General features: G+C 46.5%; 1 protein-coding gene across 1 annotated transcript in view; it reads right to left on the reverse strand.

The window, feature by feature from the left end:
• Positions 1-26,269, reverse strand: part of LOC142588845 (uncharacterized) — a 148,600-nt gene that overhangs the window by 74,022 nt on the left and 48,309 nt on the right. Inside the window, exons 6-7 of the mRNA XM_075700664.1 lie at positions 13,299-13,367; positions 1,430-1,558 (exon numbers count right to left, since the gene is read on the reverse strand). Coding sequence (XP_075556779.1) covers positions 1,430-1,558; positions 13,299-13,367 — 198 coding nt within the window. The remainder of the gene's footprint in view (positions 1-1,429; positions 1,559-13,298; positions 13,368-26,269) is intronic.

A 26,269-nucleotide genomic window follows, 5' to 3' on the forward strand; every position in this document is an offset into this window, starting at 1 on the left:
ATCGATCGGCGCGGCTTCTGTGCCGATCCCAGACAACTCCGCGACGCCAGCAGTCTCCGCCTGCTGGCGTCGCAGCGTAACACATACTTTTAGATGCACACAGCTTTAGATGCACACAGCTTTAGATGCACACAGCTTTAGATGCACATAGTTTTATGTGCACAGAGTCTTATGTGCACAGTTTCATATACACAGATTTTTATGTGCACAGATTTTATGTGCACAGAGCTTTATGTGCACAGAGCTTTATGTCCACAGAGCTTTATGTCCACAGAGCTTTATATGCGCAGAGTTTTATATGCGCAGAGTTTTATATGCACAAAGTTTTATATGCACAGAGTTTTATATGCACAGAGTTTTATATGCACAGTTTTATATGCACAGAGTTTTATATGCACAGAGTTTTATATGCACAGAGTTTTATATGCACAGTTTCATATGCACAGAGTTTTATATGAAGCTAAACATTTCGACAGAATTGCCTGTCTGGTTGAAAAATTGATTAGGGCTTGAGACTTACTCCAACCAAACAACTGAATTTTATTAGCCCGACGTTTCGGAGCCCATTCGGCTCCTTCAGGGCGGTTGTTTTTCGGGGGCGGCGGTGCGCAGCTTTTAAAACGTCTTTACCCCCCCCAAGAACAACCCCCCTGAAGAAGGAGCCGAATGAGCTCCGAAACGTCGGGCTAATAAAATTCAGTTATTTGGTTGGAGTCAGTCTCAAGTCCTAAGAGTTTCAGATGCACATAGTTTTAGATGCACGCGACAAGCCGCGCCTTTTATTTAGCCAGCGGCCGTTGCCGTAGCACAGTTGCAATGCACGCGCAATGCGGAGGTTGGGAGTTCGGCTCCCAGTTGCGGCAAGTGTCTTTTCGTCCATTTTCATTTCTCCTTTTCATTTCCGGCATTTCAATTTCGAGCGCAGCTAATTTCCGCGATGTTTTCCTTGACTTCATTGTCTGTTGGCTTTATGAAGTCCTGAATACCAAAATTCGAACTCCTTCGTTTATATATATATGAGAAAGGGGGCGGAACATGGTTGGTGCACTCTTAAAAAAAGTTTGCACCCATTGGGGCGTGTCTTTTCCCGTAACAATTATCGTCATGTGCCTTGGCCGCATTTTCTTTCGTTAACGCCGCGAGGCCTGTACTTCCAAGTCACGAACGGCTTTCGCGTTATCAGCGTGATATTCTCGACAGGAAAGTAGCGAGAGCAGCGTTTTGAACAAACGCAAACAACGTAGATGACTATTACTGTTGTGGGACAAATATACCCTCCAAAGCGTGCAACTGTTTTTAAGAGTACGCTTCTAGCACGACCAGCTTAATCACCAAGGTGTCCGGGGCATTAGGCCTCTTAAGCATATTCACTGACGACTGCGTGCTCTGGCTGCGCATGCGCTGTGGTGTTCGACACTTTGGTACTTACCGGGACCTTGTCCATCGTAGGAGAACTGCATGATGTGTATCGTGTTCTCGTCAGCTACGTAAACGTGTCCCATCACATTGTGGAACGCCTCCTGGAAATCACCGAGGCTAACGCCATGGTATCCTGCAGCTGCGCAAGACGGTCATTCGAGGTTAGCACACGAGCATTATGACGTTCGTCAGCTTTGTAAACAACATTGCAGAAATATTAACACTAAACATTTTGACACTCTTATTGGGGCTCAAAGGGTGCTTGGATTGGCTAACACATTTACCTACTAGGGGCAAGGCCGAACCGTTGGAACAAATCAGGTTCTTTTGTTGGCGACTGTCTGCGGCAATAAACATGATAGTTAATGGTAATAGTTGTCATAAACGGAATTTCTCCCTGCGAGCGTTGTTTGAGCTCGCCTCCTTGTCCAATAAATTCCTATATATTTTCTTGAGCTTAAAGCAAAAGGAGTTAACAATGGTACAAGAACAAGAACTAATTTTCCCCTAGTCTACCCTAATTTTCACCAGCAAGAAAGAGGGCAGAAAGGTCCCAGATGAAATTAAAATCAATATTGCGGAACATCCCACAGCAACACACGGTCTAGGCAGTTCGCCGTAGCCGTAGGGGGGGGGGGGGGAGGAAGAAGGAGGGTCTTTATATGGCTTTGTTACAACCACTTTGGTTTCTTTAACGCGCAGTTAAATCTATGTGAGAAGCGCGACTATAAATGATCGAAAGTATTTCATGCCTGTCATGAAATATTTAACTAGCTTAAGTCTAGATATGGAGGTGGAGGCATATAGTTACGCAAGTGCGCGCGTTCATTAGCGTATACATAAAAATGGCAGAATTTCATTTTCTCACCTGATTAGATTTTATATGAAATGCTTACAAAGCTTCCCTGCTACATCGGGAAAATGCAAGGAGGCAAAGTTATCACATGAGAAGAGAATATGTGGGGTACGCGTAACGGAAGTTTGATTTGCGTGGGTCAATTATGGTCCTGTGAAAATGGCCGAATAGTCGTTTTGTTCCTAATTTGTAAGGAGAAAAAAATATTGGTTAAGAGTAGGGGGCATGTTAGTGGTGTTGTGTAGCCAAATTTAATCTCAGGGTTCATTACAGGCTTACACAAGCGTTTCAGAGTTTTACAAGCAACTTGATGCACCACAAAGTTGCGAGAGAGGCATGTGTGGACACGTTTCAGGTGCGCCAGCGTATGGGCATCGCGAATGGTTCCTTGATGTGCCTGTAGTCATTATAGCACCGTTATCCGCTATGTTTCCTAGTGGCCGTGAAAAAGTTATCGCCATACCAAATGGGGCGGCCAACCTATGCATAGTGCCTGGCGAAACTGACGTTTCTAGCTTCATTATGAGGAGGAGGAGGAGGAGGAATAAACTTTTATTGTAGAACCAGCACTTTATGATGGCCGGGCCTAAGCCTCCCACGAAGGGACGTCGAGGCTTCATTATGAGGAGCGCAAATAATTTGTGAATACCCAGGCTCTCTCAACTTCCGCGCGTTATACATCTGCTACGTTACGCGAATGCGAGCCGCTCCCTCTATTTACAACCGCAAAGGCCGCAGGACCGCGCTCGCCAGCTGCTGCTGCCAAGATTGAACCAACGAAGCCGTAGCGTTTGTGCACGCCGGGTGCAAACAAATTCGCGGATTCCGCATTGATAATGCGTGTGGGCATGGAACGCAATTCGATCACTGTGCTTGGAGCACCCTTCCTGCTCGCCGGCATTTCGGGAATGTGACGTCAATTGGAAAGGAAGCGTCGCACCTGGAGCGTTTCGCCGAAGAGGGCTGCCAAGGGTACTTCTAGCAACGAAACAAGAGGTGGAACCAGTGTTTCGTGTCGAATCGGAAGTCGCTGACGCCGCTCCTGGAGGAGCCTCACAAAAGAAATCACTGCACCAGCTACCCGAAACAAGTCTAAGCGATATTAGAATGTAACACTAGAACAGCTGCCGCAACAGCATCAGAAAATTAAATGCAGGAAGGTCGATGAACAACTCCAACGACCACAGCGACTCCGAAATGGTCACCAAAAAGAGCGTAGGCGAAAAGATATGGACGCCGCACACACATACGCCGGCAAGCGGGCCTGGTAAACCGAAAACTAATCAAAGAATAATACTCATTCCAAGAACGTCACCAAACGTATCTTCAACGCCACCAAGACTGCTCCTACTACAACTTCTGTAACAATGCTGTGAAAAACGACGGAAAGCATGTTTTACTTGTTCTTGTTCCTGTTTTATTTACTTGAGCTATTTCAGTTCTATGTGACTTTACAGTATAAAAGAAAACTGTTGCCATACAAGTGTTTTTTCCTAATAACAATCGGTAAGGATGGTGGATCTCAAAAGTGTGTACTTTGGAATTTTATACGTTAATTACGTTAATTATACGTTGATTCCTGGCATGTGGGACCGAGAGAAATTCCACTTCAGTGGCCCGTTCGTAGCCCTAATCCGACGCCAAGACCTAACTGCAACGCAACACAAAGAACCACCGATCTCGACGTGCTTCTGACGGCCATGCAGCTACCGCCTTAGAGGACACAGGAGCCGACTACCCCGTCATGAGTGGGCCCATCGCCGCTTAGTTGAAGGTTAAGACGGCATGGGAAGGCCCTGAAATGGGACCGCTGGAGGACACGTAATAACGCTGACCGGAAATGTACACCGCGAGAATTGCCGTTCATGACCGGGCTTCCCCTGCCACCTTCGTTATCCTTCAACAGTGTTCACGAGACGTAATTCTCGGCATGGACTTTCTGAACCAACACGGCGCAATCACCGACCTGAAGTCGAATTCGATAACACTATCCGAAGACCAAGCGATACCCCCCCAGAGTTCTCGTAGTCACAAGACATTGTCATTTCCGTCGGCACCAAAACACCTTCCAACGTAGAAAGCGTCATCGAGGGTGACCAACGTCTGCTGCTCGACAAAGTTACGAGAGAGGCATGTGTGGACACGATTCAGGTTCCTTGAGGTGCTTCAAGTCATTATAGCACCGTTATCCGCTATGTTTCCTAGTGGCCGGGAAAAAGCATGTGACTTGTCAGCCAGACAAGTCACAGGAGGACAACTGCCTTCTAGCCGCAGAAGAATGGTCTTACAGAGTGCCTGAATAAGACCCTCGCCGACATGCTAGCAATGTACGTAGACGTCAAGTACAAGACCTGGGATGCCGTCCTGAGTCGCAAGAGCGATTGCGCGACTGCACGAAGGAAAAACTAAGTGTTGCTGACAAACTTCAGCCAGGAGTTCAAGCGCATTAACAAAGACACGACGATCGCATATATCGAGGAATTCTGGAAACCAATGCGTTTGTCCCTTCAGATTCTTTCGCATCTACCCCTACGACCGTAGTTCGTAAACTAGACTTCGACATAAATCCAAGTCTCCCCATGAATAAGCAGCAATAGCTCAGAAGTTTGCTCCAATGATACAAAGACTGCTTTTCGACGTCATCGAGGATTCGACAAACACCTGTCGCAAAGCATCGCATAATAACCGAAGAGTGCGCTCGAGCACTCGGTCAGAGTCCTTAGAGTTTCGACGCGAGAACGTGAAGCTGTAAGACAAGTCGAAGAAATGCTGTCAACATTTCAGACTGTCAGCGACGCAAAACACCGCCGACAAGGCCAGCGGGATTGCTATAGTCGACCGATCCTCCTTGCTGACTATATCAGCAGATCGGGATGTTAGGACCCTTTCGGACGTCAACATCAGGAAATTAAGTGGATCGTCGTCGCGACGGGCTACCTCACCCGTTTCGCTGAAACGAAAGCTCTGCCGAAACGTAGCGCAGCCAAAGTAGCGAAATCCTTCGTCGAGAACACCCTGCAGCGACATGGCGCCCCAGAAGGTGTCATCACCGACAGAGGAACGGCCTTTACAGCGGAGCTCACCCAAGCTATTCTGGAATACAGCCAGACAAGTCACAGGAGGACAACTGCCTTCTACCCGCAGAAGAATGGTCTTACGGAGTGCCTGAATAAGACCCTCGCCGACATGCTAGCAATGTAGGTAGACGTCAAGTACAAGACCTGGGATGCCGTCCTGCCATGCGTAACCTTCGCTTACGACACGGCGGTGCAAGAAACAACACAGATCACGCCATTTAGGCTAGTTTTCGGCAGAAACCCGACGACGACTCTCGATGCCATGCTGCCGCACGCCACTGACGAAGAGAATCTTGGCGCCGCCACCTATCTCCAGCGCGCCGGAGAAGCCCGACAGCTCGCCCGCCTGCGAATCAAGAGCCAGCAGAGGACCGACAGCAGACTACAACCTTCCACGACGCTACGTCGAGTACCAGCCCCGTGACCGTGTTTGGGTTAGGACCCCAATTCGCCGACGTGGACTTAGCGAGAAGCTTTTGCGCCGCTATTTCGCACCCTACAAGATTATCCGACGCATTGGCGCACTCGATTATGAAGTCGTACCAGACGGCATTTCGCTACCACAGGGGCGCCGCTCACAAAACCTGAAATAGTCCACGTTGTGCGACTCAAGCCGTTCTACCAGCGCTAATGAACTTTGGGACATTGCGTGAATTATCTTTTGACTTTTACTTCTCGAAGTGTCTTTTTGTGTTTTGCTCTCTTATGTTTGTAGCATCGGGGCAATGTTTTTCAAGAGGGGGGCTATTGACACGTGTACTTGTTTATCTTTATCGGGCGACCACGTTTCACCGCCTAACAAATGTTATGGCACAACGGAGGACGCGCTTGCATGTGTCGGGGGTTTCTGGAATGTTATCGATGGTACCATCCGCTGTCTGTCGCCGAACCTTGTGTAATCTGGTTTCATGTATGCGTGGCGCAAATGGCGCAGAACTTTGTGGAAGACACGCGGGTCCCAGCGATTAGTCTGGAACATTCGACGACTGATGTATAAAGGCCAACGTGCTCGACCCGCTGATCAGATTTCCGACGATCGCCGACTGTGTTCACCGCTATCGTTGGGCTTAAGTGTAACTTGCTTTTGCGGGCACAAGTTAGCTCAATAAAACGCTAGTTTCGCCATTCACCGTTTTGCTTTCTTCACCGTCACTACCACTTAACAATATTAAAGTTGGCCTACCTCCACCTTCGGTTGGCTCACCCCCTTCTTTTAATTTGAACTATCCTCAAATTTCAGTTGGCCTATACTCCTACTGTAAGCTTCCTTTTGCATTTTCTGTGGAGCCCTATGTATCCCCATGGATTTTCTATGGAGCACTATTTATCCGTATGGGTATTCTCTGATCATTATTTTTTCAATTGTTCCTTATCGCCTATAAAACTCCCCATCATCTACGTTTATACTAAAATAGATTATTTACTAAATTATGAAATATAATAAATATAAATTAAACGTCATAACGTCGTCAATTATTAATATTTCTGCAGATACGGCGCATTGCACTTTTCGCGTGATGGACAGATTCGCCTGGGATACTCGCCAAAGAATACTGATGCATTAATCGGAAGGTATGAAGGAAATCAACTTTATTCAAGGTCCTGCAGGCCACGAGAGCTTTGGGGCTCTCATGGAGTGGGCGTTTCCCACGACGGAACCCGGAGGTTGAGTTTCCTGCCGTCGTCGTGGACCTGCTGGACGGCCCAGAGTTGGGGAGCGAGTTCTTCGCTCCGGATTGCTTCTTCAAACTTGTGCTTGCCCGCTTTGGAGTTTATGTGAGCTTGCGAGCACGGCCAAAGTAAATGATAGACGTTAAGGGGTGTATTACAATTGGTGCAATAAGTCTTGTCGCAGAGCTCAGGCATGTAGTAGTGTAGACTGATTGGAGTATGTGTCTATTTGTAGCATTGTGAGTGTAACCTCTTGAGCTCGAGTGAGCGTACGGTGTGGCGTACTATACTCTCTACGTTATAGGTAGTAGTGTTTGGTGATTTCATTGTATGTAGTGGGGCGTCCTTGTTCTCCGGGTGGTCGGGTGAAGCCGCGCGGTCTGCTAGCGCGCTCGCAGCCTCGTCTGCCGCCTCGTTATGGTTGGGGACGTCACCCATCTTTAGTCCTAAGTGTGCCGGGAACCAGTATATGACGTGGTTCTTAATATCTTTCTTTGTGGCAATTCTGAGGGCCTGTGCGCAGACCGCCTCCTTTTGGAAAGCTCTGATAGCGGCTATGGAGTCGCTGTAGATGGGAGAAAGATCGTCGTCGGTGAGTGCAACGGCGATCACAACCTGTTCGGCCTATTCAGGCTTCCTTGCGATTACCGTGGCTGCATGTCTTGTGGATCCGCAGCCGTCCACAATCGCCACTGCGAAAGCTTTGTTTCCCGCGTATGCCGCCGCGTCCACAAAAGCTGAGCGTTCGCGGTTCGCCAAGGCTTGGTTAAGGAGACGTTGTCCTCTCGTTTGTCTGCCCCTGTTTTCGGGGTGTACGTTTCTGGGTATACGTCGGACCCTGATCATGGCGCGGATGTCCCGTGGGAGGTCCGCAAAATTCTTTTCTATGTCTCCTTGAGCAGAGCCTAGCTTCCCTAGGATTGTGCGCCCCGGAGGCGTCGTCGGAAGTCTAGCAAGCTGGGCGCGCTGCTGCACTTCGGCAATTTCTTTCAGGGTTTTTTGCAAGCCCAGGAGCCCCAGATTCTCGTCGCTGGTGCTGGTCGGAATGCCGAGGGCTTGCTTGCGATTGAGTCTCTCTCTTTCGGATCTTGACCAATTGAGTATTGCCGCAACGTACGCGAAGTGACAGGTGATGAACGTGTGTATGAGTTTGATGAGATTATGTTCCTTGTGACCTCTGTGTCCATTGGCAGTTCTTCTGATGAGCCCGAGAGCGTTGTTGGTCTTGATGATGAGCCTCTGAACCGTAGAGACATTGACGTCTTTAGTCTCTACGATCATACCCAGGTCTCCGATTTTGTTGACGCACGGGATGGCATGTCCCGAATTGGTTCGAACGGTAATTTCCTGATTGTAATCGAAGTCTGACGAGTACGGCCTGCGGCCCTTCTGCGTGGATCTGCGTACGAGCAGCACCGACTTGGTAGGCGGACATCTGAGTCCTGTGGGAATGAGAAATTCTTCTACGGTGTTTCCTGCTTCTTGCAAGATGTCCTGCATCATGCCCGGGGTTCCTTTGGATGACATCTGCGTATATGGTGTGCTCGAGCCGGTGGATCTGTCCGACTTTCTCAGGAAGTCCCGCCATGGCAAGGTTGAAAAACATAGGGGAGATGACCGAGCCTTGGGGGTGCCCCTGCTCTCCAGCGAGAGAGTCTCCGTGGAGAGGTCGGTAAATCGGACCGTAGCCGTCCTGTTATCCAAGAATGACTTGACGTAGGCGTGGAATCTAGCTCCGAAGTGAGTTCGCAAATGGTGTCCACAATGTATTGGTGAGAGAGGTTATCGAACGCTTTCTCGAGATCCAACCCGAGAATGGCCTTTGAGTTTCTAATGGGGTCATCAATGATTTGGTGCTTGATTAAAATCATGGCGTCTTGAGTCAACAGACTGGTTCTAAATCCGATGAGGGTGTGTGGTAATAGTCCCTTGTTTTCGAGGCATCTGGAAATCCTGTTCTGAACGGCGTGTCCCGCCGCTTTAGCCACGCACGAAATGAGCAATATGGGTCTGAGGTTCTCGACGCCCGAGGGCTTGTTGGGCTTTGGGATGAGAACTCTGTAAACCCCCACGTCCCGTCAAGCTGTCTGCGACAGCTTTTCGCCTGGGGGCCCACAACTAGTGCGTTGGAAATAAAGTGGATTCTGATTCTGAACCGTAGTGGCGTTATTTCATTTCGGCAGGACCCTGCCGGAAGCCGAGACCTGATTGATTCATTCCGCTAGGAACCGGATGGAGTCTTCGTACAAGTTACGAAGGGCCTTGTTACTAATACCGTCCGGACCTGGGGCCGATGTGTCGTTAAAGTTTTGAAGGACGGTCCTGATTCCTTTCAGGTTGAAGGGTTCGTCGAGGTCGGGGTTGTCCGCTCCAGTGTACGGGCAACCGGGTGCGTCGGCCTCGTTCTCGTGGCTGCTCGAGAGTGGCATGTATCTCTCGGCAAGTCTTGCCATAAATTCTTGCTCGTTGGAGTTTCTGAGTTCGCATTTAGCTATCTTGTCGGCCGCCTTGGTCTGGGAGCTCCTGGTTTGACCCTTGTTAATAAGGTGTTTGAGCAGATTCCAGGTTTTGCCCGATGCCATGCAGCATGACATAGGCGTTGGTGGGGTTTGACTAGCCGTTTCTGATTCCGCTACGGTGGAGGGGGCCGGACTGGTGAAATGTCCATGTGTGTGTCCTGTGTCAGTGCGTTTGGCGTGCTGGTTTGCGTTTTGAGCAATCTATTCTCGTTAACCAGTTCTGTCATTGTGCGTCTGAGTTGAGCATTCTCGTGCTCGAGTGCTTTGATTCTTTCTCAGATGTGTTTGTGTGCATTATTCTCTGGCCGCGCTTGCAAGCTCACCTGAGATTGGTCCCTCGGTGGCCCGCAGTTAGGGGGCAGCGTCCCCGCCGTTGCGGAGGCCTGGCATCCCGTTGTCGCCTTGATTCGCTGGGCCCAGCTGTTGGCTCCAACAGGGGGTGCAAACCGCACCCCCGAGGTGGAGCGGGCCCAGCTCCCGAGTGTGCGGGAGCGGCTCGTGCGACCTCTGCTGGCCGATCGGGATCCCGAGCTCCCTCTGGATCTGGAGCGTCGTCTGGGCTCGCGCTGCCCGTCTGGCAGCTGCGCCGCACCTGCGCCATTGTGCCTTAAGAGACTCGCGGCCTTTTCTCTAAGTTTCTTGACCGAAATGGCTGCCTGCTTGTTCTCGATGCCTCACTTGCGTACCACGTACGGGACTTGGTATCTGTTCTTGCATTCCTTGATGGCCGTGGGGTGTTTCCCGCCGCACAACGCGGAAGAGACCTCTTCACAAGTGTGATCTGCTCCGGGGTCCGCAATGCCGCAGCCCCTGCCAAGTCTGCTTCTCCGGTGTGGGGTATACGTCTGCTCGGTGCCCTAGTTTGCTGAAAGCCTGACATTTGGCGATCTGCTTCCTGTAGAGCGAGCACTCGCCATGCACCTCCGTACATTACGAGGCTGGGAACTTCGTGTCCTTCGAAGGCCACATCACCGTCCCGGTTTCCTTATTGCGCTTCGCCGCAGTGCGAGCGGGTTTCTCGGGTTGACGACGAACTTAGTTATCGTTTCGTGCGTGTGGTGGAGCGGAATGTTGCGAATGCCTCCCTTGCACGTGTCGTCCGGTGCAGTCTGGTAGGAGGAGGCCTCGTACGTCTGCCCGGCGATGGTGGCGCTCTGAATTTTCAAATGTTCGTTGACGTTCCCGGGAAGCGGGGAACTCACGACCATGACGTGCTGTTTTAAGTTGGGGCAAATCATGTCCCCGTCACAATGCGTCGCTTCTAGTCCGGCTGCTTCTTGAATGGCCTGCGCAATTTCCACGTGTCCGGTTTTGGCGATATTCAGTCCACCGCGGATGCGAATTACTACTTTGGTCTCGTTGTGCGGGAGTAAGGGCGTTCTACTTGCCTTGATTTCTTTACGTGCCGACACGGGCTTGGGTGCTTTCGCTCTGGCGCCGGAGACTGCCACGTTGGCGGCCACGTTGAGGTTAGGCTTAGGATTGGTCGTTCTTCGTGGGGCGATGTCGCACCACCCGTTCCTGACCGAAACCTCCGAGGGGTCGATTTCTCGGCCGATCACTTCGTAATTCGTTGCAGTGCAGTTGGCAAGACTTGGGTAGATGTCTGTGCCGGCGGGAGCCCCAGCGTCCGGCCAAGCGGCGAACTCGACGGTGGGTATGGCGTTAGGGTTAGCGGGGCCCTACTCGACTTTATTAAATTTATTAAACACATTCACTCCCCGCTACTTGATGGCCACCTGCCGTACGCAACTTCTGTCCTTGCCAGGCTGTCGCAACTTTTCGTAATTGTGCACCAAGTTCTATAGCTTAATCGGCACAGAGACGACGAAAGCTGTAACCGCGCTGTTGTCGACGGAAACGGTAATGTCGGCAGAGACAATTTGACTGCTGTCGGATTGTTGGTGGAAGTGCTAAACGGTCGTCGTTCGTTCGTCGCTCAGGGTTATCTTTTTACAGTGCACTGGATTCACTCCCCCCCCCCCCCATAATTGCCGTTCGTAGTTCCCCTACATGGGCTCGGAGACCAGTGAATCGTAAGGCGACGAGGACGAGGAGTGATGGGAAGCACCAAGGAGATGACACAGCGCAGAGTTAGCTATTCTCTCTTCTCTCCTCTCTGGTGTCCTTGCGCTGCTGTTAATCAAGACCTTGAGACACACACAGCAAGGTATGTCACAATGGAAGGGTCAACGCTGTGTTCATATCGATGGCCCGGAATGCGAAATTAGGTCAGTGAGCGTCATACTTGAAGATGACTATCTCGAAACAGAAACGCTCCAGGAGATTCAAAGCGAAGTTATCTTCAAAGACGAATGTCTTAAGTTTCCAATTTGAACTTACGCGACAATCACGATAAAGCAAAAAAAAAGTTCATATTTTTTTTAATTGTGCGTTTGACGACTAACGTTTTCGGAAATTGGCGTCCGCGAAGGCGGATAAACCACCTGTGCGATCAGATTTTGCGTAGGTAGCATGAGGATTTTTACTCAAACTGCTGTTAGTGTAACTTCGAAGGTCACGCATGTAGTAGCTTCTGCAGCTACCCGCTATCTATACATGAAAGGGAGTGTAATCTGCCCCCACACGTGACCACGCGTGCGCATTCGATAGCGGTACAGCACGACGGCGGCGGCGCCGATCACACGAACGACACCCGAGTGTGTGCAATTGCTGTCGGAACAACAACAAAGAAAAAATTGTTTCGGCCACATAATTTTTTTAAAGAAAGCTGTAGCGATTGGAAACGTTGCAATGAGAGTGTCTTGTGCTGAAGAATTGAAAAGTGAATAATTTGAAATTTGAATTTGAAGAATTTAAAATTCTTGGAGTATACTTTTCTTCTAATTTACGTTGGGATGCCCATATCAAACATCTCTGCGGCAAACTCTCTGCGGTTACCGGTGCTATGGCACGTTGCCGCACATTTCTACCTACGAGAGCAAAACTTCAAATATACTATGGTCTCTTCTTATCGTATATAAATTACTCTTACCTTGTCTGGGCTACAACATCTAAATTTAACTTGCAAAAGCTGGTAATACTTCAAAAGAAAATCGTTCGGTATATAGAGAACGTTAATCGGCTTTCACCAACAGATAATATATTTCTCAAATACAGACTAAACCGCGTTGATAAATTATACGAACACAGATTACTAGAAACGATTTACTTCTCATCCGGATATGTTAAGAATTATTTTACATCCCTTGCTCAGCTAGAACTCTGCACTCACACAAAACATACTACACGAAACCCAGAGGTGTGGAAGGTACCATGGTTTCGAAACAGTTACAGCCTACAGTCCTTAACACATAATATACCGACTGTACTAAACAAATATAAGCACACAGCTAAGCTAAATAAAAATGGTTTGCGTGACTACTTTCTTTCTTTATAGTGCATTCAAGTGTAAAATGTCATTTTTATGCATACGTACGATATGTAATGTTTGTGTATAAAGACTTAAGTGTGTATATCATGTGAATGCTACTGCCATGTAAGGGACCCTGGGCCTCCGTCAAGCTGCTGCGACAGCTTTTTGCCCAGGTGTCCCTCCAGTTCCTTTTTTTCTGGTAAATAAAATTGATTGATTGATTGATTGATTGATTGATTGATTGATTGATTGATTGATTGATTGATTGATTGATTGATTGATTGATTGATTGATTGATTGATTGATTGATTGATTGATTGATCGATCGATCGATCGTACGAGCCACGACGCCAGACAAACGGTCCAGTTAAGCTACTTACTTGCTGGTGGTGGGTGTGGTGCAGGATCGCCAAGCGAGGTTCTGTTGTTCGTGGTGTGGCCTGTGTCTCCTAGAAAGCGCGCGTAAAAAAATAAAAATAATTAAGAACGGCTCCTAGAGTTGGAACACATGGCGGACACTGCTGTCACAGTTCAATTCTACGCCGCTGCATGGAGCTTTCCTTCTCTGCAGATTCAAGCAATCGAAAACTGCTATCTATGGACAGCTACACGCAACGTAAAGGGGGTCTTAATAATCTTGCAATAGGCTCGTTACGCATACTGGAGAGTAGAAGGCCGTGACTTAGTATGAATTTGTAATGCGTTTAACATACTTCAGGAACTTACTGGGATTGCTTGTTACTGTCTAACCGTTCTTGTGGGCCAACTTGAAAGATAGTGCAGCCTTACACAAGGATAAAAAGTGCGCGGTAGAACCTAGAATCACCTTATTACACGCAGTATTACCGGTATATATTACCACTGGTGCCGCTGGTACGGCACAGTGGTAGGATATCTATATATATAGCCATATTTATTTATTTATATTTTTATTTATTTGCAATACCCTCAGAGTAAGCGCACATTTGAGAAGGGAGAGGCTATATGAAGGAGGTTTAAAAATGAAATACTGAAAATACACAGTATAAGTCGCAATGAAAAATGCTGGCTCACTGTATATATATATATAGCTCACTATGTTATATGTATACATATCAGATATCTAAAAATTATATCTAGTGGATATCTATAAATAGACTTTGTTTATGGGCTTTCTCCAACCGCTTGGGTTCTCAATTTATTTCAGATATGTTTATGTGCATTTTTTTCAGATACCTGTATGCGCATTCTTCGACACAGAAATATCCCAGAAACTTCACCACGGATCTTTCTTCCGTTGGAGAGCTCCAATTATACGCTTCCTCCTTGGGCTTCATCCGGCCCCATGAGTTGGCAAATAATGAGGAAAACCTCAGATACGCCACAAAAAATATATGATTACGTAATTTGTCGAAGTGGTGTAGCAGCTAAACCTAGTTCACCTGAATATTTTGGAAATGACCGTGCGTCGTGTCCCGCTGATGTTGGGCTCTGAGGTACAGGTTGGGAGCCTGCTGCCTAGGGCTTATATAACGTGCCTTGAGTGGCTCGAAAATGATCTTCAAACAATTGGTGGCTATATTTCTCAGCATTATGAATTTGAATTAAAAATGAATGAATGCTTTCGCTGACACCGTGAGGTAGCAATTGATAACGAAAACCTTTGATACGTTGTCAAAAACAGATTTTTTTTCTTTCAGAGAAATACTAATTTGTCACTTCAGCTATGAAATTCGGACCACGAGGGCTGATATAATATTTGCGCTTCGGGGACGAAAGTGGAGGAGAGCGGAACTTGTTTTTTTTTTTTTAATACAACGTGTTCTTTTAGTCTACGTTTTCATAAAACAACTCTGAGCGTAATGAACGTGGCATTTTTCGTGGAGGAGTCCCGCTAAATAAGCGAGCTTCGATTACTTAACTGAAGTTATATTTTTCTTAGAACACTGGAGGTGCTCGTTTAAGTCAAATTTAGAGCAACGCTTTAACCCACCTCCAGTTAAAAGAAGAATCTTAACATTCGCACTCCCCTCTCCCCCCCCCCCCCCCAATTAGGGATATTCATCAAATTTAACGCTCAATCCGGAACGTGCCCGTAGACTGAGCTTGCCCATAAGGCAGAAAAGGCCGCAGCACCGATACAACCCACGGAAACGTCGTCCGATGAAGCGCGCAACAAAGTTTTTTTTTTTTGCGTGTGAGTTCTCTGAATATACATCAAGAGTAACAAGTGTTTCCCTGTATAGACTAAGCCCCCAGATGCTATCCTTTATATCACGGTATGCGTATGCATATCCGAGGGCGCCTTCGGTGGCACACTGTAAACCAACTTTCACCGTTGAGTGCTTTTTCTCTGTGTAAACGACACCCCCTTATACCTGCACTAACCACCATTCCCTTGGTAGCTGGACAATCGGCGCGCCATCTAGTGAGAGAAAATGTTAACGACTGTAAGCCCAGTCAATATGTGCCACACTACTTTACGCACTAAAACATGCACTAAAACAGCAGTTTCGTTATAGCGTAGTGCTGCGCTGGTTTTGCAGGCTCGCGAAACTCGCACATACTGCAAGGAGCCGAGAATTCAACTTCCATGTTGTGTCGCGAGATGCCCGAACGGTCCGCGACCAAGAACGCAGCTGCAGCGGCAAATCCACCGCTCTTTCTTGACTCGGCTTCTCCGTGGCGGTGCGTCTGCGTTTTGGTATTCGGACCCTTCAGATGCACTTTTCTCGTAAACTAAGTCCTTTCTTGACACAAAACAAGCGTTGCAAGGTTTCTGGAACAGTCTACGTCGACTTTTTGTTTGCCTTTAGTGTCCCTTTAAGCGTCAATAAGGACATGTGTCCCAGCCAACGCGATATGGCAATGGAACCAACGGTGTGTTGTATAGCAGTTGCGTTGCGCATAATTCCGATATCTTTTCCTGGTACCATGCTTTAGTAAACGACTAAAAATTGCCTAAATTTACAGTTACTGGTATAATTGTGTGAATGCGAATGTCAATTTGCGCCATATATTAGAATTCATCATATTGAATAGTTTCCAGCCCAGTATCATCTTTCGGTTATTTCCGCGTTCCTAAATTATGCTGCAAAACACGAAAAATGAATGCCAAGTGAAGGCGGGTGGATAGTAACAACACCCTTATTTCAGGGCGTTTTCCTGGCACAGAGACAGAAATAGCAGAAAGAGTCCCTCGAGATTCTGCTGGTCTTCGCGAAAAGTGAGTTGGGCCAGCCAAGCCTGTCCAGCTGAGCGGGCTGCACAGCCGTCTGTGATCGGCGCAGTTGATTGAGGTGGGGCCCGATGGCGGGACATTCCAAACAGACGTGCAATCTATCCCGCGCAGTGGAGGCAGCTGTGATGGTATGTACAGAATTGAAGATATGGTGGACCCGTCAAGAGCTGAGCCGGCCTCATCAGGACGCCACGCTTGCGTGGAAACGAGGCATGCGGCAGAGGGAATGACTCGCATCGGTTAAGCCTCGGGTGCCTAGCATGTACTGGCTTTGATTGCAAGGACCGTGCGAACGTGGATTAGCTGACGCGCGCGCTACCGCAGCGGTCTTAAAGGGGCCCTGAACCGCTTTTTAATAATAATAAGTTTTTATTGTTTCACGGATTCTCTCCGTGTAGGGGGCAGAGGTAAAGGCAAAAAACCTTACAGAGCCTCTGCGCCCCTACAGTTCAAGCCAGCATGACATGTAATTCAAATACATTATTGCCAAAAGTTTATTTAACACACTGCACACAGCAACGAAAAATTCAATTATTCAGAAGGCATGTCTCAAAGCATAACTTTTGCTTCAACGGGATAGATGTTGAAAAACCAGATACATAAGCAATAAGTATTATATAACAATAAAATTGGCTTACATCAGAAGTCAACAAAGAAAAACAAAGAAAAAGAAAAGTCATAGAATCACTGGCGCGAAAATAAATAGCATATACAGTAAATGGATCATTACATAGAAACATTTCAGAAAAGAACGAAGGTTTAGACTGATGTACAATGTAAGTGCCGAAACAATGGCAAATATACTTTACAAGCGCTGAGAAAATCTGTAACATAATTGAGGCTACATTTGTTATCAGGGATGAGCACAAGTTACTCAAAATGAAAATGCAATGTCACTGCCCACTAATAGGTTTTTAAAGTCATTTGTGAGGTTGTGGAAGGATTGTGTGTATTGTCCGTTAAAGTGATCACTCTAATGTATTAATCGTTTGATAATTCAATGTTAGCCTACCGTAATTCTTGTGGCTGGCTTTAGATGGTGTGGCCTACGTATTGCGTATGAAGTGCAACTGTCGACAGGTAATGTGTGCAGCCTATTTCTATAAATCCACTGGAGTAAAGCCTGCTATATTTAATTAAGAGCGGTTTTGTTCAGAGTCCTCGTTTGTCACCCACATAGTTTTCTCACATTCCCAATATTTTCTTTTGTACAATGACTAGTTTGTTATAGTTTGAAACTGTCGTAGTTCCCCATACTAAAATGCCGTAACTGAGGTTTGAATAGAAATGTGAGTAGTACAATTTGTTTCAACCAGGTGGGTAGTATATTTTGTATTTTATACATGCAGCCAGTAACTCCATATAGCTCACTTTTTAATTTCTTAACGTGAGTATTCCATGTAAGGTCCTCTTTATACCATGCGCCCAAGAACGTTTGCTCTCTAACTTGTTCCAGTAACGTGTCCTCAAAGTACACGTTACGGTAGGAGTAGCGGTAGGCGTCTCTTATTTGCTGGCTTAGAAATCATAGTTTGTTTTGCATGTGTTTAAACACAGCCGGTTGCTTTTAAGCCACATGGAGAGGTGTAAGAGGTAACTGTTTGCTGGTGATTCTATGACCTCTTTTGTAGTGCCAGTAAAAAAGATTAATTAATGTCGTCAGCATACATTATTATTTCAGGCGAGTTTGGTATTGACGTTATATCATTTATGATAAGAGGGGTCCTAAGATTGATCCTGAGGGACGCCATATTCGACTTTCAATTTTTGTGATACCAGATTGTCGACGTATACATACTGATACCGATTTGATAGATATGATGTAATTAGTTCTGTGCTACACCTCGAACACCATACGCAGCAAGCTTCTTAAGAAGGATATCGTGTTGCACAGTGTCGAATGCCTTTTTCAAATCCAAGAAAATTCCCAAAGTGAGTAGATTGTTCTCAATATTTTGAATTATTTTGTCCTTTATGTTAATTAAAGCTGGTTCTGCAGACTTATCCTTTTGAAAGCCATACGGCAACTTCGTAATTATTTCGTGTTTAGGAAAAAAAGATGGTAAGCCTATCATTAATAACGAGCTCGAGTATCTCGGAAAACACCGGCAAAACAGATCTCGGCCTGTAGTTGGTAAGCTTTTTCTCATCGCCACCTTTGTAAACAAGGGTGACCTTAGCTATTTTTGATTCATCTCGGAACTCACCACGTGTAAGCATCTCGTTTATTATATGGGTTAATACAGTACTAAGATCAGCGACATACTTGACAGGTAAGGCCTTTATTTCGTCTTCTCATCCTGCAGCTTTGTTTTCTAAGGCCATGATAATTGTATCAGTTTCAGTAGGGGTTCCTGGTGTAAGCATAATTGAATCGACCTACCCCGTAGTCATAAAACTATCCGCTTCTGAGTCTTGTCCACTATATACCCCTGTGCTAACAAAGTGTCGATTCATTTCATCAACAAGCTCTTTCACAACTACACTGGCATTATCGATTACAATTTCACTCACGATATGAGTTTTCCACCCTCGTCCAGTTAAATCGTTCACAGTATTCCACAATCTACGTTGATAGTTTCGCATTTTGTAAAACTTTCCAAGTTTAATTTATTTCTGAATCTTTTTAACTCAGTCAATATGTCACAATTACGAGAGCTAATGAATCTGTTACAATTTATTCTTTTTAAGTATTCTTTTGTACAAGTCCACAGTTATCCATTGCTTTCTAACCTTTTTATTTTTTTTCTGCTTTGGTAGAGGGAAGGCTGTGGAGGGTGTGTGGACCGAAGTGGAGAAAGGCATCTGAAATGAGAATAGGCTATTTCGGGAATACTTTGCCGCACAAAACGAGAAGAAAGGGGGTTAACCGAGAGGCACGATTTTTATTAGTCATATCATAAGTAGCCAACAAACACTGACACAAAGGATAACACATTGAAAATTACTTGTGCTTAATAAATGAAACAAAGAAACGATGAACCAATTGAAATGAAAGTGGATGAAAAAACTTGCCGCAGGTGGAGAACGATTCCATAACCTTCGCATTTCGCGTGCTATGCTCTAACAAACGAGCTACCACGGCGGAGTTTCCCCATCCACTTTCTTGGGTATCTTATGTTTCCTAGTACAGAACCCTGGGAGCGTTAGCCAGCGCCACCGCCTACAGACATTTCCGGCGGATGTGGAACATTCTTTCTGCCGCTGGCGTCACGAGAACATGATCTTTTTGGGTGAAAGTAACGCGTGCGTCTGTTTGTCGAACAAAAATCAGACCTGATCCTAGGTGCCCAGGGACAACATCGTTTAGGGATTATTGAGAAGGCGCGCTGCTGGCGCCGAGTGACGCTGTGGCGTGTTCGTCCTCAGCGTGATCGTTGCCTTGAACATTGCTCATGTGATGGTTACGTGCGCTGCGTGTGTGTTGGTTGCAGGTTCTGTGTTACTTGGCGGAAAGCCGTGAATAGTGGCGGTGCGGCAGTGCGGCTTTGGCCTCGGTGAGCTCTGGCACTACAATATCTGCGTTGTGTGACCCGTGCTTTCTTGAGAACCCGGCGGTGGTGACAACTGAAATATCGAAGTGGCCTAGCGCCTCGGCAGCGAAGTTCTGCGAACCGCGATGTGGCGTCGCCGTGTCCGACTTTGCTTAACGGACATCGAGGAATGTGCTGCTCGCTGCAAGTCATGTAAATGCAACTGCATCGACCGCCCACTGTTCAGCGCTGAATGTGTGTTTGGTGTGCTGTGCTTGAAACGAGTGGTGCAGCCGTGCAGCGGGAGTGGCGGAGGAGAAGAGTGGCTTAGGGGCTCAGTTTGTGCGTTCACAGACATGTGCTCGCGTATTGGTCTCATTAGCGGCTGTTAAAGAACTCTTATTATGTGCAGTGACAGTGGCTCCTTTTCAGTTTTAGTTATGCTTCACTGCAGTACATTGCTAGGCTTCACCGCGAAATATTAGTGTATTGCGAGAAAGATAATCGTAAAAAGCCTAATTATGCAACGTTACTTTTGTAGGTTGCTACACCGCATTACAGGGGTGTAAATAAGCATGGTGCAATAGAGCATACTAAGAGTGGAAAGGGCACATAGGTTTACACTGTGCTCACTATGTTCAATTGTGAAATAATTTGCAAGTGCATCTGTGCTCGTGGTAAGCTTCAATGACAATCCTTTGTACATTACTAATCCATATTGCAGGGAAGCTTACTAAAGCACATTCGCCATTATGGTACGTGTTATTCACCTTCAATGCAGGAGCACAATGCGGATTCATGCCCATGATTTTGACTCGACTGCACATGCTTTTTGAGAATTGATTAGTTGTTCATAAGTGCACTGCTACTTTACTGTAAACTGGAGGGCTCAAGTTGATATGGAAGCACGATTTTTATGAAGGGGACAAGATGTTGGCGAGATGGTTGCAGCACAGCTTTTTTTTTCTTCCAGGCACCTTTTCTACTTGAAGATTGCATTGCAGTGTTTTGAGCCTCTGAACCAGCACATAGTGTATATAAAAATTGGACACTGATTGGGGACATCACCTAAGTTCATGCCTATCTATAGTAAAAAGATGTAGCACGACCAGACAAAATAAAGGAAAGGGGTGGGTTGCAGCAATACTAAGTGTTAAATGGTGCTTTATCCTTTCTCTTGAGTTTTCTGTTTTTGTGCTTTTTATGGATCCTCCGCAGTAACCATGCGAGTGCCGAACTTGAGCTTGTTGGTTTCAAGTCTCATCGTTGTTACTAACAGAACAGTGTCATAAACGAACAAGGGCTTGGAGGCATCCGTTCACCTTGCTTGTCTTATGGTGCTGCTTAATAAGTACCGTGAGCATCCAGGCCAACTAGGAAGGGAGGTTTGTTGCAATTGCTTCTGAACTGTATTGCCCCCAAACCAAAAGTGCTCTCAATGACAGCTTTTGGACAGTATAATGTAGAAAGTCGTAAGAAGGAAGTATTCAGGGCGTGAAAAGTGGGCTTTTGAAGCTAGCAGCATTACTGAATGGGCTTTGACCATCTGCCCTCTTTATGGATACACAAAGACGATTTCCTCTTTAAGAGGGATTGTTTCAGATGTCGTTAAATGGCAACAGTGTTGGGTGTTTAGTAGCTTGTCTTTGCCCACTTAATCTGTTCCTTCTCCAGTGCTCCTGTGAAGTGTGTACATTTTGGACACAATGTGCTCTCCATGCGTGCATGCATTTTTAGCTTGTAAAGACGTCTATTACCCCTTGCCTCAAGCTGGTCCTTGCTGATGTCACCCAAGAAGGCATTGGGGAGTATGGCAATGTACACTTACAAAACACTGTTGATACCAGTGAAACCAAATTAATGGAGCTGCTGTTCATTTTTTGTCCACTCCATCCTAGTTAGTTACAATAAGCAATGTCCGAACAGAAGGCATATGTAGTTGGTCGTGCACAGCCTGCGCGCTAACACTTGTTATGACCTTAGCACAGTGTTTATACGTAAAAACCTTCTGGTGTGTTGATGACTTCCTTCTCTTTACCATACTTTGCCTGATAGAGCCAGCAAGTGGGTCAACCAGATGATTAACAGGCATCCCACTAGTTTTCCCAGAGTCTCCTTTACCAGGGTGCTGCTCATAGATATCTGTTTTCTTGACCTTGCACTGCGCTTCAACTATGGCCACACTTGCTAAACCTACAGCATGCGATCAAAAAAGTGCTATACATCATGTTGCTCCAAACTCGTGACATATGCTACAAGGCCTTGAGGAACACCCTCATTTATTTACGCCCTCATCATACTGTACGAAGCTTCGCATGATAAGTGCAATCATTATCATCTAGTTTTTGAGTGTTATTCCTGTCCAGTTTGCTGAAAGCTATGCCAAGTGTTTCAAATGCAAAAGACTGCTTCCGGACAAGAAGTGCATAAAACAAGGGTCGCTATAACCATATATGTCACACAAAATGAAAGAAGGGCATTGAGTGTACAGGCGGTTTACATCATATCCAACAAGCTTGGTTCTCCCTTGGCAAGTGGGTCAACTCAACTTGCACCAAAGACATGGCCTGTGACAAACTATGTGCCAGATGCTGTGTTCCCTGCAAAGCTGAAGATGTGTACAAGATCCTGGCACCCTGCAGCAGCTTCTACACTGGGCAAACAGGTCACTAAAAACGACTGCCTTTACTAACATGCTAATAACATGAAAAGAGGCAGAAATTTGGCTATTCATTGGCCCCAACTGCAGGTGCAAGCTACTCTTCCACCAGGTGTGTGTTCACAAGAACTGGAGCTATACAGATGCATATAAGAACAATGATCTTTGAAAGTAGTAGAGTTGCACTGTATTCTGCACAAGCAGTGCTACCTGCACTGCTGGTACCTTACAGCCACAATTTATGGCTGCACCACCATGCAAAGGCGCTATTCTTGAATTAACTTCTATTTGTTATATTTATTGTAGCCATAAATTGCAAATGTCACATATGTGTCATGCCACCAGCAGTGGGTAGCAATCTTTCAAGCTTGGGTGACATAGGCAAAACAGCAAAATGCTACAATCACACTCAAATTTAAAACAGTCTTGGACACAAAAAACCGACATCATACAGGATGAAAGGGCAAGACTCCATCTGAGAACAGTCTGTGGCACCACATACTTGACATGGTGTAAAAAATGTTGACATGCCCTACCCATAAAGAAATAGCAACAAACACAGAAAATACGCCTTAAAATGCAATGTGCAGAGTCTGAAACCAAGAAATAACAACTCCAAAAAGGTTTCGCTAAGTCTTTCAACGATTAAAATTGTCAAACTGTCTGATCACTTCTTAATGAACCTGCACAGCTGAAAAGAAAGGAAGGAAAGCCCAATAGCAGGGCTGCAGAAAATGTCACAGAATGAATATACTTTGCTTACCAACGATACCTGTGGTTTAGTGGCCTGTGTAAACTAAATGTGTATAAACTTTTCTTGTTTAGAATGGTTTAGCGGATAGGGAAAAAATGAACATAAGAGCACCAGGTGTATGCATAGTCTACGCCCAAAAGGCCACTGCTTTCTCACTTTTATTTTTTTTCTATCTACTACTATTCATGAGTATTTAAGTGCCTTAATAGCACTGCTAACATCCTACTGCAAAACACAAAATTGGGCAAGTTGAGGCATAAAGAAAAATGCAGTTTCACTCATAATGTGAAACAATGATGCAGTAGCTGGTGAAATATGCGCAGGAAGCTTACTTCATGCAGTGTTTGTTGAAGTGAACACTTGCCAATGCAAGTCGGTAATCTCCTTAAAAAAGTCAAATAAGAGAGTCGTATTTATTTGTGGAAGTTGTGTCTCCCAGTGTTGAAGTGGAAAGACTCGGCTTTTCTTCCTCTTTCATATCCGGACTTGGCCACTGGTCTACACCAAACCAACCCTTTAGCTTCTTACTGCTGAATTCGTTTTGGTTTTCTCAAATCTATATTTGGGCTACCCATTGCTAGGTCTCGCGCTTAATCAAAGAATGAATCAATGAAATGAATCAATTCTCAAAGACCATGTGCAGTCCAGCCAAAAGCAGGGGCAAGAATCCGCATTGTGCTCCTGCATTGAAGGTGAATAACACGTACCACAATGGCGAGTGTGCTTTACTAAGCTTATGTCACAATTGAAAATAATGAGCACAGTGTAAACCTATGTGCCCTTTCCCCTCTTAGTATGCTTTACTGCACGAAGCTTATTTACACCCCTGTATTGCGGTGTAGCAAGCTACGAAAGAAACGTTGCATAATTAGGCTTTTTACGATTATCTTTCTCGCCATACACTAATATTTCGCGGTGAAGCCTAAGCAATGTACTGCGGTGAAGCATACTAAAAGTGAAAAGGGACCACTGTCACTGGAGATAATAAGAGTTCTTTAAATATATACTCGCGCACCCGCCGCCTCTCAGGTCGCCTAAGTGGACATACTGTACTATACTATACTATGATAGCGGCCCCCTCCCACTTTAAGTATGCTTCACCGCGTAACTAAAATGTACTGCGGCGAAGAAGCCGTACATTTGTATTGAGTGAATAAACAAATGGTTTTTTTAACAGTACAGAAATAAACGCGCACCATGCATCAGTCTACCACACGGAAGAGCGTCACAACATACGATAGCTGATTCACACAGGCAGTGTAGCCCATTTATCAGTCGTAAAGGGTATTATGGGTAATTCAATATTTCAGACACACATATGTGTTTATATTTACGTTCGCACTCCTTGCGTTATGACTCCCAGAACTTCCACAATAGAAAGTAATTTACAACACACAAACGCAAAGAACGCAGACATATGTCTCGTTTTCAACTCGGCCGTCATGCAAATGACATATAGCGCGGAAAAACGCGAACATGCTGTGTGTTAGCGTCGTAAACTTCATACTAGGCAAGGAGCTATCACACCACAATACCGCGACAGTCGCTAATGAGACCAAAACGGGAGCACATGTCTGAACGCGCAAACGGAGCCCCTAAGCCACTCTGCTCCTCCGCCACCCTCGCTGCACGGCTGCATCACTCGTTTCAAGCACAGCACACCAAACACACATTCAGCGCTGAACAGTGGGCGGTCGACGCAGTTGCATTTACATGACTTGCAGCGAGCAGCACATTCCTCGATGTCCGTTAAGCAAAGTCGGACACGGCGCCGCCACATCGCGGTTCGCAGAGCTTCGCTGACGAGGCGCTAGGCCACTTCGATATTTCAGTTGTCACCCCCACCGGATTCTCAAGAAATCACGGGTCACACAACGTAGATTCTGTACTGCCAGAGCTCACCGAGGCCAAAGCCGCACTGCCGCACCGCCACTACTCACGGCTTTCCGCAAAGTAACACAGAACCTACAACCAACACTCGAGCAACGCACGTAACAATCACATGAGCAATGTTGAACAACGCGCGTTGCAGAGAACGATCACGCCGAGGACGAACACTCAACGGCGTCGCTCGGCGCCAGAATCGCGCCTTCTCAAAAATCCCTAAACGATGCTGTCTCTAGGCGCCTAGGATCAGGTCACGTGAGGGATTTTTGTACGACAAATAGACGCACGCTCTTTTTGGGTGAAAGCAAGCGTCAGTAAACCCACACATGCTACTTAAAGGCATCAGTGTCGCCGGATTGGAGACCCTCATTTTGTAGTTAACGAGAAGAAAGGGGGTTACTTGAAGGCATCAGCGTTGCCGGATTCGAGACCCTCATTTTGTAATAAACGAGAAGAAATGGGGTTAACCGAGAGGCCCGATGTTAATTAGTATGTTAAACATCCGCCGCCAAGGTCTATGAGTGGTTGCGCTGGCAAGCACACTCAGGGTTCTACTAGGAAACAAATACCCAAGAAAGTGAATGGGGAAACGGCGCCGCGTTAGCTCAATGGGGAGAGCATCGCACGCGAAATGCGAAGGTTGTGGGATCGTTCCCAACCTGCGGCAAGTTGTTTTTTTCATCCACTTTAATTTCCATTTGTTTATCGTTCCTTTATTGCATTTATTAAGCACAAGTAATTTCCTCTATGTTGTCCTTTGTGTCAGTGTTTGTTGGCTTCTTATGACTTACCCCACAAAGTACTTCACTGCGTTCAGCAGAAGTTGTTACTGGCAATCAGACACGGCCTCCGCTTTGCTCCCCTTCCGTCTTCAATGCCTTGCACTGCGATGGCTACAGAGCACTGTGGCGTGCCGACAACGCTCCGCCTTCTAGATGTCACCGTGGCGTGCAGTTCAAATTTCAGTTTGGATGTTAACGTAGACGCCCCGACTTCCGCCTTTGGGGCCTACGACGCGCTAAACATAAGCCAAACGCGACTGTCCTCAGAAGAGTCAGAGCGCGCTTAGCCAATGGACTCGTGGCGGCACCCCGCGGCGTCCGCGGCATCTACGCCGGGTAGCCGACCGCAGCATGATGTCAGCTATCGGCCAATAGCAGCCGTCTATGGAAAAGACGAAATAGTGCGTCCGATGACGAAATATTGCGTCTAGAATAGAGCGCGAACGGTGCCTTCTGTTGAAAAGAGTCACGGAGGAAGGAAACTAAGGAGAGGCCCTACCCCCTCCGCGCGCTAGGAGAAAAGTGTGGCGGAAATGACGTATAGGTTCTCATTTTTTTTGCTGCTTTTTTATTTTT

This window comes from Dermacentor variabilis, chromosome 7, assembly GCF_050947875.1.
Source record: "Dermacentor variabilis isolate Ectoservices chromosome 7, ASM5094787v1, whole genome shotgun sequence".
In the NCBI taxonomy this organism is placed as follows: domain Eukaryota; kingdom Metazoa; phylum Arthropoda; class Arachnida; order Ixodida; family Ixodidae; genus Dermacentor; species Dermacentor variabilis.